The sequence below is a fragment of the Rattus rattus genome, chromosome 2, assembly GCF_011064425.1.
Source record: "Rattus rattus isolate New Zealand chromosome 2, Rrattus_CSIRO_v1, whole genome shotgun sequence".
Classification (NCBI taxonomy): Eukaryota; Metazoa; Chordata; class Mammalia; order Rodentia; family Muridae; genus Rattus; species Rattus rattus.
In genome coordinates, this window is record NC_046155.1 from 29535355 (window position 1) to 29556447 (window position 21093).

Sequence of the window (21093 nt, forward strand, 5' to 3'; positions counted from 1 at the left end):
ATTTCAGGTGGGAAAACCCTAAATGTAACTTTTATTCACAAGAGATTATTGTCATTTGGAAGCTTACAATAAGCTCTCCCTTTCTAGTTCTTTTTGAACTCTGACTGACTGGTTCAAATCAGCTCTTCTGGATCAAAATTCTTCTCCAAGCTGACTGATTCAATCTGAGTTCTCTCGGCTTCTGACTAAATTGCTGGCTTGGCCTCAAATTAACTGGCAATAATCTTCTGGTTCCTTCTCATTCTCTCCTTCTTCATTCTGTTTTCACCTGAAACCTATCTCTGTAAAACTGTCCCAGTAAAACTAACCCCCTTCTCTCTTTCTTTCTTAATCCACCTCTCTTTCCTGTCTGTTGTCATGAGAGCTGGACATATCCTATCTCTGATTCATTCTGTCAAGTCTTTGATTTGTCACTTTGTCTGCCACTCGATTAGACATGGCTGCTTTCTTCTACAAACTAACTGAATCTTCATGGTTTGGTATTAAAGGTGTGTTACTAAGGATATGTCTGTATTCCAGCTATAGAAATTAAAGGCGTGTAATTCCAGCCAGATCAAATAGACCTAGCAGGTTTTTGGATGTGATCGCTTGCCAAAGCAGCCATGTTGTGGGATTAAAATTCTTCTACAAGAAGCAGATGGTGTGCTCATATGAGCCATCAAGAGATGTGTTGTTATAAAAGATTCTTCATGAAGTTGAGATAGAATATAGAAGTACTACAAAGGTAGAATAGGACAGAGATCTCTACTGCTGAGGAAGAGTTTTCACTGTTGGAAAGGCTACCAGGAGAAGACAGCTGTGAGACAGCACTTCTTGAAATGCTGCACCTGATTAGCTTCAAGAAGAGAAGTATGTGAATTATATACCACCACAACACTTTAGGTACCCCAGTGTCCTACTGGTGTCTCCCTTTGGCTGGGGTGTGTGTGTGTGTGTGTGTGTGTGTGTGTGTGTGTGTGTGTGTGTGTGTCCCTTCCTCACCTTGTAGTCCCTCGACTTGATCCAAATGTTGTGGGGAATCCACAAAGAAGATTGATCTGCATGAGTTTAAGCCAAAAGAAAGCTTTATTAGTCAGCTGTCCACTACACCAGGTGTCAGGATCACAGTGTAGCCCCAAGCCTTTCTCATGATGAGTTTTTAAGCTCAAAAACAATATTCTGGGTTGACATACTTCAGTCAACAAGAACAGTTACCAGAAGCAGAAGCAGAAGCAGAACTACAGAAGCCAAAAGAGCAAGGTTAGTGCATTTAGAGACTTTCCTAGAACTGTGGCCTTTGGCGGATCTGGTCTTTGTTTTCATTCTGGAAGGTGGGGCTGTCTATGTGCTGAGTTTTATGGCCTGAATGGCACTTCCTTTATGGAATCAGTTGTACTAAGGTCAGGGGGACTGTTACAATTCCCACTGGTCTTAGAGAATGAGCTAAATCATAGGCTCATCCTGCTTTAGTTCAATGTAAGGCCCCATGGATGATACAATCAGAAGAATCACAAGTCCAGTGCTAATAGCAGATAGGTAGCTAAGGAAACCAAGAGAACAGAGAGTGGTAACAATTATCTGACTTAAGGCATTCTCTCTTTCTCTCTCTCTCTCTCTCTCTCTCTCTCTCTCTCTCTCTCTCTCTCTCTCTCTCTCATGTTTTCTCCAATCATAGCAAGACTTTCTCTAGCTATACCTGATCAATTAGCATAGCTCTTCCCAAGGCCAGGCATAGTCTTTTTTTTCTGAGAAGTCTAAGCCTCTCCAATTTTGTAGGATAGTTTCTGCAGGGGAATCTAACTATTGTTTTAATTCAGAAATGGAAACTTTTAATACCTCTGGGTCCTGGCCAACCTGTCTAATTAGTTTTGAAGCCATCAGGAGAGACATATTTAGCCAAATAGTCAGAGGTTTAGTGATATTCCTGCTATCCAGATGAATTAGCCCATAAGGCAGAATAGCAGGCATCAGAATAAGAGAACTGCTTATGTAAAAGGTTTGGCTATTAGGCAAGTTTTAGGTCCTTGTAAGTCCTCTAATATTAATTTGTATTATTTCTAGTCACAATGAGTTTTGTCAGTCAGTAGACTGACATTCTGGTTAGTTCCTATCCCTATGTAGTACGGGGGCTGGGTTATCTAAACATAACCAGAAATCCTGGCCAACCTCTGGCTGGGAATGATTATCTGTCTCCCCAGGGGCCCTTCCTGTGGCATAGAGTCTGATTCCCTAGGTTTTTCCTGTTTCCCAAAGGCCAGAATCTTTTTGAAAGTAGAATTTCAGGAAGCCTCAGTTTCACAACCCTAATTTTTACAATGGAAACTCCTTTGTTACCTGGGGCCCAATGAAGCCTTAATTTTAATGGGTCATAGTCCAGGAGACAGTCCATTTGGCAGTAGCGTCTGTGGCTTCTGCTTTCTTGACCTGGATGTAGTGAATCCATGGTGTAATGCCAGCTACCTTCACAGCCACAGGAATAGAAAGAATCGCTATGTAGAGTCCAAGTTGTTTTCAGCTACCCTCAGGGTAGCCACTTGATTGGGTATCACCAGACTCAAACAAGTGAAAACTGGTGGTGGACTTGGAGGTCGGCTGGTTTTGAACACCCCGCTAGCCCTCTCTTCTCTCCATCTGGACAACCTGAAGGCACCAGTGCTCTGCGAAGCTGTTCCCCAGCCTCTAAATTACTCTGCTCACTACCCCTTCACTAAATGGATGTGTCAGCGGCAGCACCTTGGTTAGGCCAGACAAGATAAGGGGTCACTTGTAGTCATTCATACCAAGACCCGAATGGCTGGATTTAATGTGTCACCCCTGCCTGGGATGTTCTGCCTTTTCCGAAGGATCTCGCTGGTCTTTAAAATTAAATGACTAACTATTCAGAGTCTAAGCTCTCTCATTCTCATCAGTGTGAGGGAGAAAATACATTTTTCAGCTGAGGGACCTTTCCACTTGAATGAGAAAAGCCAGGTGGTGAAGACAAAGGGAGATGGAGGTAGAGATAGAGACAGAGAAGGCGTGGGAGGGAGGAAAAAGAAGAAAGAAAGATGACGAATAGGTGGGTGGATGGGACAATAAACGGCAAAAGGTACAGACCGCATCGCAGCTGAATAACTTTGGGGACATTTCTCGACCTTTCTTCTTTCGTGGGTGAAAATGGAGATCAAAGGAGAGGCTGGTGAAAGGAAGGAGGAGGTGAAAGGAAGAGAGCCTCTGCGTGAAATGTGAGATGTGCAGCGAAGGCGTAACCTCATTGCCAGGTGGTAGAAACCACTCAGGAAGCCACCCTGTGATGGAGCCACCCTGTGATGAGATTCTGCTTCTCTCATTCATCAGGTTGGATGGAACCCAAAGCCCCCAGAACATGGTCACTTCATGCTTTCATCCCGGCCTGCACTGTCGCTCTCATCTTCCTAGCCACAGTGATAGTCCAGAGAAAGAGGCTCTGGGGAAAGCTGTATTCTAGAAAAAGGTGAGTGACTTACAAGCCGTGTGAGCCTGCCAGTCTAAGGTGAAGTGCTTCAAGCCTAGAAGGGACTCTCTATCCCAAGAAGAACATGGTCCAGTCTTCAGTGAGCTGACCCCACACTGAAGTTTTGGGTTGGGGGTTTGGGTTGGGTTGGTTTGGTTTGGTTTGGTTTAAGGGGATGTTCGCTCCTGGGCTGAAGGGATTTGGCTTGCCCTCCAGGCTTCACAGTAGGCAAGCTATGGAATCAGCCAGGTTCCCATCAATGCATGAGCGGTTTAAAAAAAAAAAAATGTGATGTGTGTTCCTAACAGAGCACCATTTAGCCTTCAGGAAAAATGAAGTGCTGTCATTTTTAGGGGAAAGAATGAAGCTAGAGGTCACCATTTTAAGCCCGACTCAGATGGTACAGACAGAAATTATATTTCTTTTGATATATAGATTCTAGACTTAAAAAAAAAATACAAGAACAGGGTACCCATCCAGGGAAGAGGAGATACAGTGATTGAAGTGAATCACTGAAGTGTGTGGAAAGCCATCATGATTAGGCTGGGGAAATGGCTCCGTAGTTAAGAGAGCTGTCTTACAGAGGATTTGAGTTCAATTCCCAGCATTCACATCAGGCCACCTGCAATCACCTGTAACTACAGCTCCAGGGGATCTAAGGCCCTCTTCTAGCCCCCCAGGGAGCTAGTAGGTAAGGGGACAACTATGGCCTATAGGAAGTTCTACCTGCCTCTTCAGTCATATGTGTCTTGCACTGGGACGAGTGGCAAGTAGCATGTGAGGATGCCATAACTAATCCACTACCGCTGTGGTGTAGAAGTCTCTAGTCCTGCCAGGTAGAATCTCTGTGCTGTCCAGGTATCAACAGCCCCTGTGCAAAGGTCTCCAAGCCGTGCACGTTAAACCTTCATGGCTGACGAGGAAGGAGGGGCTTCCTGCCTTCTCAACAGCTGCACTATTCACCCCTTCTACATTAGACCCTCATGAGGAACCTGAGTCAGGAGCCTTAACTTCTCTCTTCTACAATTCTTGGGGCCATTGTTGTCCTGAGACTATAGTAAAGATAGAGACGTCTCGGGGTTGGGGATTTAGCTCAGTGGTAGAGCGCTCGCCTAACAAGTGCAAGGCCCTGGGTTTGGTCCTCAGCTCCGGCGGGGGGAAAAAAAAGATAGAGACATCTCTCCATCCCTTTCTTTCTAGAAGTCTCCTTGTCTTCTGGACAGATTTACTTATCCAAGAATCACAACTTACGATACATGCTGAGTACTGGGAGGGCAGCCACTGCCAGTCCATAAAAATGTCTTATTAACTATTCCTTTCAAAGAGCCATTCAACAGTTGAAGGATCCAGAGTGATACAATGTGTTCCAGAGAAGTTGGCAAATTCCCCTTCAAACATCATAAGTTCTGTTTATCAGCTAGGCTCACTCATGTGGAAACTATGTTTCTCTCATCAATAGATATATCTTCAATATCTAAAGTGCTATCTCACCACACACACACACACACACACACACACACACACACACACACACACACACACACGTACACGTGTTAATGCTCAATAAAATTGTACGTTTTTGTCCTTGACAATTTCATACATGCATGTATATGAATGTATAGACAGGAACTTTAGACATTCTATCCCCCTTTCTCCACTCTTACTCCCCTTCCTTTCCTACTAACATTTTCTTTCCAGCAAGTCCCCTCTCTACTTTCGTTTCTTCTTCGTGTGGGTAGAGTTCACTGAGCTTAGCCACAATTGTGTGCTACAGCATGAGTGTAGGCTACTTACTAAAGGTCAACTGACCAGTAGTTACACCACTGAAGAACTTTCCATAGCAACCCTTTCCATAGCAACCATTAACTTCCAACAGTTCCTCAGAAGTGGGCATCGTGAATTCCTCTCATCCATAATGAAATGTTGGCAGGACCAATCTCATGCGTATTTGAGCAAATACCCAAGCTATGCTGGGTTCCTGAGTGTACCGGCTAGGTCAGTCTTTCTGTTGATCCTCCCCCCACCCTCTGCCTCTCATATTTATTCCCCCCCCACATGATGTTCCCTGAGTGACAGAGGGAGTGAAATAGATATCCCATCTAAGGCAGTTCTTACTCTTGGGTTTTGGTCTGTTATGGGTTTCTGCAATGCTCATTAAAATTGTAGGCATTGAGTCCACTATCTGTAGATGAGCATAACAGACCCGCTTTGGCTACTTGAGTTTAGGGCTTAGTAGCCATATTTAAAGCATTCACACACTGTTGCTAGAGGCTACAATATTGGACACTGCAGACACCCAACACCACTGCAGGAAATCCTATTATACAACACCGATAAATCCTCCCCTGAACTCCTCTCTAAATTATGAGCTTTGCCCAATACAGAGAACAGCACCTTTATTTTGCCCACAAAGGAATTGAGGTTCAGAGAGTCCATGTGATCTCCCAAAGTCACAGAGCACAGATAGTTGGACTCTAAAATTTGTGACCCTTTTTATGACAAAACAGCTTAATTAAAACTAGCAATCTGAATAGTATCCATAGGAGGGAGGAGGAAATCATAACCCAAAGAATTAAATGAGTTCTCTCATTCATATGCTGGGCCAATCATGAAGCCAAATCAGTCCCACAGTCACCTGCCACAGAGTCTAGATCTGTAGAACTTATTAAATTATGGACGGCTTAAATGAATGGGGATTTAAAAAAAAACTTGGCACCTGGCGTCTAAACATGCAATGACCAATAATTAATTCCAACATACACGTACAACAGATCCAAGGTGTTTATGCCAGTTCTTACCCATGCTATGAAATGATTTCATTAAAACATGGCTCTGAACACAGCACAGTCACTTTGCCCCGCCCATGCTCTTACACAGCTCAACTCCAGGGATGCTGCAGAAACACCTTGGGTCCAAGTTGAGACGATTGTGTGTTACGATATTGTACATACAAAGTCTTATTATCTCATTGAAATATAATGCTTTAATTACAAAAAATATTTTTTTCAAGACAGGGTCTAATTACATAACTCTAGCTGTCTTAGAACTCGCTATGTAAACCTGGCCAGCCTGGATCTCACGGAGATCAGCCTACCTCTGCCTCATAAGTGCTAGGATTAAAGGTGTGAGCCACTACACATCTAAACGAAAACACAATATTTTTCTACCACCTTTCCTCAGCATGCATCAAATTCATATGTTACATTTAATTGCATTAGAAAAAAGCTGTTTTGGGCTGGAGAGATGGCTCAGTGGTTAAGAGCACCTGACTGCTCTTCCAGAGGTCCTGAGTTCAATTCCCAGCAACCACATGGTGGCTCACAACCATCCGTAAAGAGATCTGATGCCCTTTTCTGGTGTGTCTGAAGACAGCTACAGTGTACTTATATATAATAAATAAATGAAATATTTTAAAAAATTTAAAAAAAAAGAAAAAAGCTGTTTTAATTGCTAGCTTGAGTTTCATTAAAAAGCCATCAATGAATTTCAGCTTGCTAATTAGGACAGGATTTCCAACAATTTCCTAAATGCCCCTAAATATACTGCTCATTTGTGCTGTAACTTTAACAAATGGTAAAATTATATATGCACAAAAATTGCTTTTAAATAAGTTTATTATTTAGTACCAGTAAATGCTTAATTTCTGTAGCTATCACACACTCTCACACATACATCCTTCCCCACATGCAGTCACACACACACATACACCCTGTCACACACATGCACTATTACAGACATGCACTGTCACACACACACACACACACACACACACACAATGTCATCCATACACACACACTGTCACAGACACACATCCTAGTCCACATACAGTCACACACACTGACACACACACACACACCCTGTCACACACACTGACATACCCTCTCCCACATACAGTCACACACACTGTCATATACCCTTTACACACACCCTGTCACACATACCCTGTCACACACACACACTCTGTTACACACACACACACCCTAGTCCACATACAGTCACACACACTGACACACACACACACACCCTGTCACACACACTGACATACCCTCTCCCACATACAGTCACACACACACTGTCATATACCCTTTTACACACACCCTGTCACACATACCCTGTCACACACACACACACACTCTGTTACACACACACATACACACACACATATCTTCTCCCACAGTCACACACACACTCACACACACCCTGTCATACACACACATATATACACACTCACACACACACTGTCACACACACACTGTCACACACACAAACACACCCTATCTCATACACACACACACACTCAAAATTGCATAAAAATTTCTTGGATAAAAAGGAAATTGAAGGGGTTGGGGATTTAGCTAGGTGGTAGAGCCCTTTCCTAGAAAGCGCAAGGCCCTGGGTTCGGTCCCCAGCTCTGAAAAAAAAAAAAGAAAAAAAAAAAAAGGAAATTGAAAGTGGAAAAAGGTGGGAACAAGTTCTTAAATCTTAAGAACCAAGTTTCCTATACTCTGGGCAAGAACCAGGTTGTGTGTGTGTGTGTGTGTGTGTGTGTGTGTGTGTGTGTGTGTGTGTGTACAAACCAAAGCTAAAGAGTTGTTACCTGGCCATCTAAGGCTGGTGGAGAATAGTAACCCTGACCTCTGGCAGTAGGGAGACAGCCACTGAAAATGGAGACATTGCAGAGCAGTTCCTCTGAGTTGAGCACTGAATTCCTTTTAAATGCAAATCTTCTTGAAGGGGACCACAGTGGCTATGGCACTGGATTGACCCTTGACTCTTGAAGCCCAAGGTATGCCAGGATGGAGTTGGTAAAAACCAGATAGTCAGGAGCAGTGGGGACAGCTAAGGAGTGCCAGGTCCTGGAAGAGAATCTGATAGGAAATAACCAGGGCTACTAGAGCTTATGGAAAAAATGATACTAGAAAAACCTGATGGTAACAGTGAATCATCATGCAAACTTCTGCTTTTGTTCTCTTAGCAGCTCTGACATCAGTCTTTTACACCTTCATGTAAATTAAGCAGTCAAGCCTTTTGTTCTGTTCCAGGACAGGCAGGTATAACATATCAATCAAAAAAGGCTGTTCAAAAAGTCATATGGGAACCTACTATTTTACAAGTATATATATTTTCCATCTAATCTATGTATTAGTAGAATCTATACATTCATATTTAAAAGCTTAACTAGAGTTACTCTACACAGGGGATAACGCTCCTCCCAGAAGCCATAGAAAAAAACAAAAAGCCAAGTAAAGGTGTGGGTTGACTCCCCTCCAGTCGTTTGTCAGGGGTATCCTGGAGGCTCCCAAACAGTGCAAGTCATTGCCGCTGCTCTTGGTTGCCACCCCCCCGAACTTGATGGTAAGTCCTTATTATGGTAGATGCCAGACACAGAAATATTAAGTTGACACCAACCAGGAAGCTTCTTCCCTTCTGGCCATCTTTCATGGTGCCACAGGTACAATGCAAGCGCTAGGGTTGGGGTGAGCCATCAACACCTTACTCAGCTGAGAACTTTGTGAGCTACAGTAATGCTTGACACGGCAATATCTACCCATGGGTAGAGTAGTGGCAATAATGTCATATTTGTGATTGAATTTAAGGCCCACTCCATAGGGGGAACTGCCTGGTTGGTATTATATCTGTGGCCAAGAATCTGTGATTGGAGAGCTCATAGATTCCGGTGGTGAGCCTACTACGATGATTTTGCTAAAGGGACAATAGTATCAATCTGCGCTCTAAATTTCTATCTCTATATTCATAGATTAGTGCAGCTCCCCGACCTCATCGTGAAGTTTCTTTATGCAGTGTGTTAGCATTTCTTCTAGGCTCTGTCCCACAGTTACCTGGCAACAGCTAGTACGAAAGGGGCTGCTTGCTCCCTCCTCACTCTCTTGCCCCCCTCTCTCTCTCTCTCTCTCTGTCTTTCTCTCTGTCTCTGTCTCTCTGTCTCTGTCTCTCTCTCTCTCCCTCTCTCTCTACTACCCCCTCAACCCTCCTCCCCATGCCCTAAATAAACTCTATTTCTATAAAATACCTGTCATACGACTGTTACCTCAGGGGGAAGGGATGCCTCAGCACGGGTCCATAGAGGCAGCCTCTTCTCCCACACCATACCTTGCCCCTCTAAGCATATCCCTGGCTTCTTTTTCTTCTTTATAAAAAAGACAATAAGTGTCTGTAGAGAGCTCAGCCACAAATAGGACACCACACCCCTACCTCTTTAAGTTTACAGACTGTTTTAGGGTTTCAGTTGCTGCAACAAAACACCAAGTTGGAAAGGAAAGGGTTTATTTGGTTTACACGTCCACACTGCTATTCTTCACCAAAGGAAAGCTAGGACAGGAACCCATGCAGGGCAGGGACCTGGAGGCAGGAGCTGATGCAGAGGCCATGGAGGGTGCTGCTTATTGGCTTGCTCTACATGACTTGCTCAGGCTGCTTTCTTATAGAACCCAGGACCATTAGTCCAGGGGTGGCACCGCCTATAATGGGCTGGGGTTTTCCTTGTGTCCAGTGATTAAGAAAATGCCCTACAGCTGGATCTTACAGTATTGTAGAAAATATTTAATCTCAATCTATGGTTTCTACCCCACCTTTGACCATTAAGTTCCTGGTTAAAGGACACTCATAGCTTTATATTTACAATAAGCCTTAATCAGCACAAGAGACGGGCAGATATCTATTCTCTGTGCCATTGTGTCTATTTCCCAGCCAATCATCCCATTAAATAATTTGCCATGATCCTTCTATGCTGTTCTTGATTCCAATTAGCCAACCCACCTGGCCATTATTTTAAGATTCTTACACCATGGTGGCTTCTCTCTCCAACTTCTTCTCTTCCTACCTCGTGGTTCCCCTCTGACCCAAGCCTGGGAACCCTACCCCTGCCTTTGTCTCTTCTGAGCCAGCTGGACGTCAGCGTCTTTATTCACCAGTTGGGAATGACTTGGGGGGTCAAGGTCACATAGCATTGCCTGGGTCTACATGCGGTCTCTGGGAGTCACCAGTATTTAGCCTAGCCAAAGACCAAACCTTAATTATGGAGGCATTTTCTCACTTGAGGCTCTTTCCTCTGTAATGACTCTAGCTTGTGTCAAATTGACACAAAGTCAGCCAGTATAGGGACCATCAAGGAAGAAGAAACAGACTGTAAGAGGCAGAGATTGGTAAGGACAGGACTAAAACAGTGTCTTCTGAACACTAATGGGACCACTGCACTGGTGAGTTTACAGAACCATGGAGACCTGCACAAGACCTGAACAAGATGGTGCCTTTGCAACATTCCAGCACAGATCAGGGAGGGGCTCGTGAGCCCCATACTCAGCTGAGGAGTTATTGACAGTTGATGTCTTCTGAGGGAGGGAGAATTGGTTTTCTTTAAGGGTATGGCCCCTGGTATGTTGGCCACACTCCAGTGGATGGCTCCATATCGGTGAGTAAATGGACGGCATCTAAAGGCGCAGAGGTGGGAAGACCTGGAGGTATAGGGGTGGTCCTTGGATGCGGGGAGGTATGGGAAGATGAACACAATCCAAATCTATCAGACACAGGTATGAAAGTCAGTTACTAAAGACATCTTTAAAGTGAAAAGGGAGAAGTAATTCTGAAGCTATACACGTGGGATTTTTGTTTTATAGACAAAATTCCGCCACCACAACAGAGAAGTGAGCAGAACCAAGAGTGAGCACAGCTTGCGTTTCTTTCTCTTGCCTCCTTCGCTATATCAGCTTGAGTTGATAAATTCAATCCTCTCCCGATATCCACAGGAACTGGTTCTAGTCTCACTTAGACTAGGGAGTCCTCATGTCCCTTAGGTAAAGTGGCCCAATGTTTGCAGATTACCTGTGTCTGCACACAGGCTTGAAATCATTCTGATTACCGAAAATGCCTACTATGGGGCAGATGCTTTCTTTGTAATAGTAGGGACTCTGCATTGTTTATTGAGCAATGGCAGAAAAGAGTGTATCGGTCACTTTTCTCAACTCAGTCCCCAAACACTAGAGGGGAAACAGCTTAGATGATGATTGGAGGGGCTATAGTCCATCCTGGAGAGGGCAGCCATGACAGTATGAGCATGTGTGACATTGTGTGACAACTGCTTGCTCGCATCTCCGTAAGGCAGGAAGCACCTGAGAAACAGAAGTAGGGACAGGCCATTAACCTCAAGGCCAAACCCCAGGGACCTACTTCCTTCAGCTAACTCCCACCTCATAAAGGTTTCACAGTCTCCCAAACGGCAGCAGCTGGGGACCAAGTGTTCAAGCATGGGAGCCTGGAAGGGACATTTCTATCAAATGGCAACAAAAAGTCTGCTCTGGGTTACTTACTGCCAGCCGAGCTTACCTCAGTGTCAACGTCTAGTGCGTTGGGGACCCTGGGTACGGTCGTAAATAACCAGGACACAGGGGATGAAGAGCAAAGGCAGAAGCGACTGCATACAGTTGTAAGCTCTATTAATCCTTGTTTAGATATGACTATGCATTACCTCAATTTCCATTTTGGCAAGATACCCTAAAGATCGTTATTCCCACGATACCAGGAACAACTGAGGCAAGACTAAACAAAGAAATAAGACTAAGCAAAGGCTTCTTCTTAAAATATTTATATAACAAATCACCCCTCTTCCTATTATCAAAATACACTCACCATAACCCAGAGAGTGTGAGAACCGCTTCCACAGAAACAGGACACAGCAGAACATAGTTTAAGGTCAAGCGAGAAAAACATTTTCTTCTCAAGGGCGGCATTCCAGCCCTTACTTGCACCTGTCACCAGTCTTTACTCGATCCTGCTTGGGAGCTGTATCTCTATGTCTCCACACCTCAAGCCAATTTTTCTACTCAATGGAGAAAGTCATAGTAATGATTCTAGAGCAGAGGTTCCCAGCCTTCCTAAGGCTGAGATCCTGGAATACGGTTCCTCACATTGTGGTGACCCCCAACCATAACATTACTTTCATTGCTACATCATGACTCTAATCTTGATCCTGTCACAAAATGCAATGTAAATATCTGATGTGCATGATGGGTAGGAAGTAGGGAAGACACTGGGGACTCCAGGGACTTCCTCAGACCCCCTCAACCCAGTCTGGATAGATACGAGGTTTCCACTCCAGACCTGCATGTACTTCTGAGGGGGGCTTAGAGCACCTGATTCTGAGCCTTCAAACATGAAAGGCTCCGGGAAACTCAGTCTTACTTTACGGACAGATCTTATTTCCTATATTGTAAGATATATATTTTGTTATTTCATATTTTAAAGCCCTCAGTTTAAGTATTTTGTCCTACCTCATTTTAGCAGTGTCCTATCACCAAGATCTGCTAACCCAGGGAAGGTCCCAGCCCCATACTCTGTATGATGTTTTCCCTGAAGGGCATTTTGAGAAGCACGCGACATGGCTGTGCCTGGTACACACGTGCTTTCTCTTTGTACAGCTTAGCGACCATGTCTCTGGCTCTGTTCAAGATTCCAGATAGATTGTCATGTGAAACTAGCTGCCAGGGGACTCTGTGGTACTTGTTGCCAGATGAAAGGATAGGCCATTCTCTGTCACCTCTGTAGGCAGGCGCAAGTTGGAACAACTTGGTCTTGGTTTGAAGTGTGACTTTAGCAGTGCGCTGTTGACTTCTTATCTTGTCATAGTTAGGATTACTACTGCTGCAGTAAAACCCAGGACCAAAAGGCAAGTTGGGGAGGAAAGGGTTTAGACAGCTTACACTTCCATATCTCTATTCATCATCAGAGGAAGCCAAGGCAGGAACTGAAACAGGGCAGGAACCTGGAGGCAGAAGCTGACAGAGCATGGAGGGGTGCTGCTCATTGGCCCTTTCCCCTTGGTTTGCTCAGCCTCCTTTCTTGTAGAACCAAGGACCACCAGCCTGGGGATAGCACCACCCACAATGGGTTGGGCCCTTCCCCATCAATCTCTTAATTATGAATATGACTTATGGGGCTGGAGAGATGGCTCAGTGGTTAAAAGCACTGACTGCTCTTCCAGAGGTCCAGAGTCCAATTCCCAGCAGCCACATGGTGGCTCACAACCATCTCTAATGAGATCTGATGCCTCCTTCTGGTGTGTCTGAAGACAGTGCCAGTGTACTCACATACATAATATAAATAAAACTAAGTAAATAAATAAGTAAATGTAAATTTTTTTAAAGTAAATGCCTTATTGAGTTGTCTACAACCCAACCCTATGTTAGCATTTTCCTAATCACAGTTCCCTCCTCTCAGATGGTTTTAGCTTGTGTTAAGTTGACGTACTCTCCAGCATGGTTTCCCAATTAAGATTCCTTCCAGATAACGCAGTTTGTGTCAAGATGACGTAAGACCAGCTGGCACACACCTGTGTCTGAGACTAGCTTTTGCTCAGAAAATACTCAGTATAAAGCTATTACTTTACTGGTAAAATATTAAAATGCACTTTTAATACTAAAAAAAAAAAACAGAAAAAGGAAAATTGTCCACAAACATTGAGTGGGCACAATTTGTTTTATTTTATTTTTCTCAAATATTTTCAACTCATAGTTGGTCGACCCAGTGAGTTTGGAACACAGAGATACAGAGGGGCAACTGTATTCACAGTGATGCTAATTAATTTATTAACTAAATAGGATTGATATACACAGAAAATTCTTATTTAGTAGCATTTCTACAAAGCTTGTTTGGTAATTGTGCTTCACTCCATGTCTTTGTTGGAGAGCAAAGATGACATCCATTTCAGGCAGGAGCAACCACACCACTTTTTGCTCTGTCTGTATCCCTGAATTCTCCTGGCTGATACTGCATAGGGAACTCTGTACTCATAACATTTACTAATGGGAAGATAATTCCGCTGCAGTACAATTGGCTGATAGTTTTGCAACCAAGAGAGTGATTAAGAAATACATTGTGGGGGGCTGGAGAGATGGCTCAGTGGTTAAGAGCACTGACTGCTCTTGCAGAGGTCCTGAGTTCAAATCCCAGCAACCACATGGTGGTTCACAAACATCTGTAATGGAATCCAATGCCTTCTTCTGGTGTGTCTGAGGACAGCTTATTTATATATATATATATATATCACACATATATATACACACACATATATATATATATACACACACTGTATATATATTAAGTAAATAAAACAAACAAAAAACCAACCAACCAAACTTCATTGTGTCACCAGAGACCATGTGGATGTCTGAGTGCTGCACTGCTGTGGCCATGGTAGTGTCCAAGTCTATGATGCTACAGGAAGTCGTGTCTAGGTCTGGGGTCCTATCACAGCCAGGGTCTGTGTTGATGTCTGAGGCCTTTGTTATCTGAGGCCAATGTTACAATAAAAGGTCATGCAGATGTCCCTGGTCTGGGCTGCCTGGGGTCATGTTGATGTTCCAGCACTATGTTGAGCTGGCCTCACCCCTCGCCTGCAACCGTACCCCATCCCTTACCGAGGCAGCGTGGGAGAGCTGGCTCTGGTGCCATGGGTTCAGGAGGGCTGGCCATGGTGGCATGAGGGCTGGAGATGGTTCTGCCCTCACCAGCTGCAGCCTTCAGGCAGGAGAGTAGGTCCTGTGCCTCACCTGGAGAGCATGTTCCACACCTTGCCTGGGCAGCAGTGTAGAGCTGGCTCTGGTGGTAAAAGTGAGGAAGAGCAGGCCCTGAGAACAAAAGAGCTGTAGCATTGGGTGAGTTAGCTAGGGAGAGCTAGAGAGCTTGCCCTGGTGATGTGGGTGCAGGAGAACAGGCAGGCTGACCAACTCAGAGGAAGTGCTAGAGAGCTTGTCCTGGTGATGTGGGTATAGGAGAGCAGGCAGGCTGACCAACTCAGAGGAAGAGCTGGAGAGCTCTCCTGGTGATGTGGGTGCAGGAGAGCGGGCAGGCTGACCAACTCAGCTGCCACCCAGGCCCAGATCTAGGGTTTTCACTCGGCTGACCCCAGCTATGTACTGCTGGAGCCCGTGAAAGGGAGGCTCCTACAAATTCCTACAAAAGCTACAGGCTGTCCGTGACACAGACCAATCAATGACTCATTGCCATGGTCCGAAATGTTGTAAATAGTGTGGACAAAAGGGTATACAGTGGGACACACTGTGAGACCCAACAGCTTCCCCAACAGGATTTTTTTAAAATATATTTTGTTTTACTTTTTTCTACTTTATTTTATCCTGGGGTGAAGGTTGCAAGGGCCGAGGATAGATACTAAGGGACAGGGAGATGAATGGGATTGGGGTGCATGATTCACACACACACACACACACACACACACACACACACACACACACACACACACACAAATCAATAAATTTTTTTTAAAAAGACCTATTCATTATAAAGCCAAAAAATATTTACTGATCTTAAAAAATACTCTTTCTAAATGCTCCATTTGTTAAGTTGGAGGTTTTTAAATATTCCATACTAATCATCATCAGAAGGGGCTTCATGCAGCAACTGATAGAAACAGACAAGGACCCATAGGCAGACATTAGGGAATCCCATAGGGGCATTTAGGGAATCCTACAGAAAGCATGGACGAAGGGTTGTAGGAGGCACAGGGGTCAAGGACCACAAGAACACCACAGACTCAACTAACCAGGGCTCATAGAAGCTCACAGAGACTAAACGGACAAGCAGGGGGCCTGCACGGGTCTGACTTAGGCCCTCTTCATATATATTATGGTTGTGTAGCTTGATCATCTTGTGGGGACAGGGCTGTCTCTGACTCCTTTGCCTGCTTTTAGGACCCTTTTTCTACCTACTGGGCCTCCTAGTCCAGTTTTAATAAAAGGGGAGGTGCCTAGTCTTATTGCAAATTAATACACCATGTTTGGTTAATATCCCTGGGAGGCTTTCCCTTTTCTGAAGGGAAATGGGGGAAGAGTAGATTGGGCTTAGGGGATGGAGGAAGGGACTGAGGGGAAGAGGGAGGGTAAACTGTGAAGAGCGGGGCATAAGCCTGTGGGGTTAAAAAAACACACATATTTGGGTCATTTGTGGTAAGAGAGAATGCCAATTCTGTAGCTTTATTCACTGAATATATACCCCAAGTTCACTGAGTGGAAAATCCCAGGAAGCGCAGTGGGCAAACCTGGCTTAAGGCCTCAGGAACAAAAAATCAAATACGTGCCCCATATTTACTGGGGAGAAATCCAGGAAGACCAGCCTGAGTCCCAGGAATAAAAGACAGGAATGAAAGGACCATTGCCCAGGTGTACACCTGGGTGTGTCGCTACCAGGCCCGGGTGTTCCTTTGTTAGGAACAAAAAGTTTCAACGTGCATCAGCAGGGCTCAGCAGGGGTCAAACACTGCAGGGAACCCAGGAGGGTCCGACGTGGGATGTAATATATAAGAAAAGATTACGTTTTTTAAATTATGTAAAAAAGAAATACCTATGGGGCTATGATTGGGCAGCAAGGAAGCAGGGATAATGAGTTCTCTTGATGGGGTTGGCAGGCTCACAACTAGAACCAGCAAGAGACAGGATGGGCTGCAGCCGTCAGAAGGGAGAGTGCTACACGCGCAGGCTAAGGTTGAGTGGAAAGCGTAGGGCTTCTTCGAATCAGTGCTTCTGGTTGTAGAGTGAAGAGAGGCCTTGTGCACACAGAGAAGCACTGGAGAAGCCAGGGAAGCTAAACACACAGCTAACCTCCTCCATGGGATGGGGTGCACAGATGCTCATCCTGGAAGACCTAGAATGATGGAGGTTTAGAACCTGGTGATCCTCTGCTGTCTGATGAAGCAGGCTCTGCACAAATCTCCAGACTTTACTTATCCCAAACAACATCCTTTCCCCTTCAAACCCTTGAGCATTATTTTAAACCGTAAAACCCATCTCATGAGTGATGTCACTTGTGCTTCACGACAGCCTAAGTGACTTCTGCATTATCTTAGGGCCAGGCCAATGCTGACACCCACAGGCCTAATGTTTACCTGGGTCATTCCTCCTAGAACCTAAATCTCGGGCATTGTCTCTGAATGAACGGAATCTATTCCTGTGGAAAGAGCCAGGTGTACTCTGTAAAGACTCTCAATGTAAGCACGTCTTAAATTATTATACACTTGGAACTGGGCTAATTGTTAATACTTAAAAAAAAAAAACAACTATGCTGTGCTTAAATATGGCTAGAGTTAAATGATCTGGGACAGACTGTAGAAATCCTGGCCCATCACCCATTACAATAACATCAGACTGAACCAGGTTTTACCTCACCCTGATCATTTTTTTCCTTGCCTCATGTAAAGCTTGCAGGGGGAATGGCCACACTTAGGCTGTGTGGGACAGACGAAGGTGTTTAGCTTTCTTGGTAAAAAAAAAAAAAAAAAAAAAAAAAAGCCACTTCTTTTATGGTTTAGCAATCCTGTGGTGTGGCACGCGAGTTGACCAAAAACAATACAGGACAATCAGAAGACTTTGAAAAGCCTGTGTCAGAAACTCGGCATATCCAAGCGGCTCGTTCTAGAGCCTGCTGTGTATAGCACCACAGTTCCAAAGCCACCAGTCGTGAAAACAACCCCAGGAAGTCTTTTTCCTTGTCTGTTAGAGACCGCAATCGTCAGTACAAAATTAGATGGGGAAGAGTTAACATGGGCTCTTAGCCCTTTCCCCATGACTACCAACAACTGGTCTGAAAGCAATTACTGTAGGCCCACAGCCTGGATACAGAGCCATGGGACAAACTTGGGAAGTTCCACACTGAGATCTGAGTACAACTGAGCTCTGAGTCAGCAAATTAGATTTTCTTGACTCAACAAAGTTTCTCATCCGCCTTGGCGAGCCTGGCTAAAATACCCATTTCTTGAGAAGTGGACATCTCAATTCTTATAAACAGATAGGCGTACCCAGAGGCACCTGCTTATGTAGGTCTTATAGGCTCTGTGTCTTTCTTCAATGAGACTCCTTCAAGAACTCAAGACAGGGAAGACCTGGGAGAGGCCTGAGAGCAAAGGTGACAGACTCTGATCTCCAGCAAGCACAGAATGAAAGGACTGGAGGAGGTCTGAGGTAACCAGAGAGGTCAACCTGCCAGCTCTGCTCTAACTCGCCCCTGCCGAGAAGACAGAAATGGAGATGTTGATGGAATGTCTGCTAGTTATTGAGTGCTAGATAAAAAGATTACCAGATTAGCCAAATCGCACACCGGGACCTATTTATAGCTTCTTGGCTAGAAGCAAACAAACTACCAACAGCCAACCTTGGGGCACGGATCGCTCAGGGTAGAGACATATTTGAGAACTCAAAGAACACGTAGCAACTCGTTCAGTCTCCTAAAGGTCTTCTCCTCTCGCATGCCCGCGTGACCTGCAGCATTAGAACGTCTTTGTTGAGTCAACAGGACCATGAGTATTTTGTAACGGACATTTATCCCTATGATCAGAAATGCCTCGGTCCTTATATGACATTCTGGCAAATATAGGAACTGCCAGAGAAATGAGATAGCTGGGGAAACTGGTGCCTGTTGTCCTGGGGCCAGGGTCTCTCCAGAGAAACAGAGCCTGGACTGGGGGAGGAAAAAGCGACAGAGGGAGAGACAGGTAGACCCATTTTAAAGGGTTGGTGCCCATGATTGCTGGGTGACTGAAGCTTAGCTTTCTGCAGTTTCCACATCACACTCTCCAGGCAGAGTTTCTTCATCTCTAGGAACTGAGTTATAAAGTTCGTGGCAACATCTAGACTAGCATTTGATAAGACAATGGGTCCTGTAGCCTATCCAAGTAGATATGACAAATGACCCAAGAGATGAGGGAGCAGCCATCTTGGTCGTGCACTTGGCTGAATGCACAGGGTAAGTCAGCTTGTTGGAACTGCCTGAGCCTTCAAAAGCAGAAGTAAAGGGCCTGGAGATAGCTCTGTGGTTAAGAGGGCTTGCAGTTCTTGCATGGGACCTAAGTTCAGTTCCTCTCTCACTCCTGCCTGTAACTCCAGCTCCAGCCTGTAACCAACACCCTATGAAGTGTTTTGTCATAGTCTGTGGTCCATAGCGGGGCTGGTGGGAAGGGGTCCTGAAGTGGTGCTGGAGAGAAACTTAGACTGGGGAAACGGTAGAGCGTGTCATGAAAGGCTTTGAACCGTGCCGGTACCGATACATAGATTACTTTTTTTTTTACGTTGTTTACGTTGTTTTCTCTTTCCAGTCTACTTTGAGAGGTTATATATGTTCTAATAAGAGGTTATATATGTTCTAATAAGAGGTTATATATGTTCTAATAAGAGGTTATATATGTTCTAATCAGTGATTTCTTTCTCTTTCCTATTTGTGGTCTCTTCTTCCCAGATCTGATCCTGCGGTCTCGGGAGTTGGGAAGATCCAATAGGAAATCCTCAAGAAGCTTCTGGACTCAAAGTGAGAATCTAGCAGAGCCGCCATTTGCACTTTTCGAATGCTGATCAGGAGCTTGCAGGACTGGCAAGACTGCCTTCCCTTCCTCTCAAGACTCTCTGAACAAAAACAACCACAATGGCACCCTAGAGTCCCCCCCCCCGGGTATCCTGGACCCCAGTGAAGCCCTTCCTGGCTTCCAGGGTGAAAACAAAAGGAATTGTTCTTCCCCTTCCCCCTGCATTCCACAGGGAGACAAGGAAATCCCCAGTTACTAAAATAGATTGTGTCGATAATAGAGTTTTTTAATATCTGTCATTTCCTCTGGGGATTTGGAAGTTTCAGAAAGGGTTTTTAGTAAACAAAGTCGTAACTGGCGTGTTTCACTGCGTCCTAGAATCCTGGCAGCCTCTGAAGTTCTGACTATCAGGAAGCATTTGAGTACACAACTGTGGAATTTGTTTCTACTTTTCTTTTTTTTAAAGCTGAGTCACAAGGCATTTGTTGTAACCTGTGATGTCACTGTTTATTGATCTGTTCTCTTTCAACTACATCTTTTAAGACAAAACGGTGTGGGGTTTTGTTGTTTTGGTGGTGGTGGTAGTGTTTCTCAGTGGTATCACTTTAAGAAAAAAAAATCATCATGCCAGTTCTTTCTTTAGCCGTTTCAGATGAGAAGCTGTAATCACCAGTCTCCCAAGCTAAGCCCTCTTCCCTAGCCTTCCGTGTGATTTTACGTTGAACGTTTGTGTCGCTCTGTTTCTATAACTGTAATGTGGTGATGTCATTGTTGGGGCATTTGATGATGAGCATTCTGGAAGTCATTTTGTAAGAGAAAAACCCTCTGAGCCCTACGTTCGGGATGTACCCACTCACAGAGACACAGAGACACAGAGACACAGAGACACAGAGACACAGATCAATGCAATAAGCAAGAGGTTTCATGATCCAGTACACTGGGGTGGCCCTGTACTCAGGACAGAGGCGACCTCAAAGAACAAAGGCCACACCCTTTATGCTGTTTCAGGGTAGAGGCCTTAGGTTACAGCATGAGTTGGTTATTTCTCATTGGTGGGCTCTATTACCTTTTGAATTCATTGGTGGCCGCCTATCGTCCTTTGAAGTCATTGGAGGCCCTTGGTGGGGAAGTATATTTGGCACGCAGAGAGGGTGGTGAAGGACTCCTGCTAAGGGCAGCTACCTCATTTCCTGGAACAGGGTGTTATCCTAAATTCCACCTGGTGTTTGCCAAAGGCAGCCTTTGTCCTTAAGTTTGAATCTTACACTTTCAGGTTAGTGTTTGGGGGGGGGGGAGAGCTCAGAATATGGAAAGGTGCTAACTTGAA

At 44.7% G+C, this 21093-nt stretch overlaps 1 protein-coding gene across 1 annotated transcript in view; it reads left to right on the forward strand.

Moving 5' to 3' along the window:
- Pdcd1lg2 (programmed cell death 1 ligand 2) overlaps positions 1-20306 on the forward strand; it is a 65023-nt gene extending 44717 nt beyond the window's left edge. Inside the window, exons 5-6 of the mRNA XM_032895467.1 lie at positions 3316-3451; positions 19703-20306. Of these exons, the coding sequence (XP_032751358.1) occupies positions 3316-3451; positions 19703-19742 (176 nt within the window). The 3' untranslated portion in view covers positions 19743-20306. The remainder of the gene's footprint in view (positions 1-3315; positions 3452-19702) is intronic.
- Positions 20307-21093: the final 787 nt, after the last annotated feature.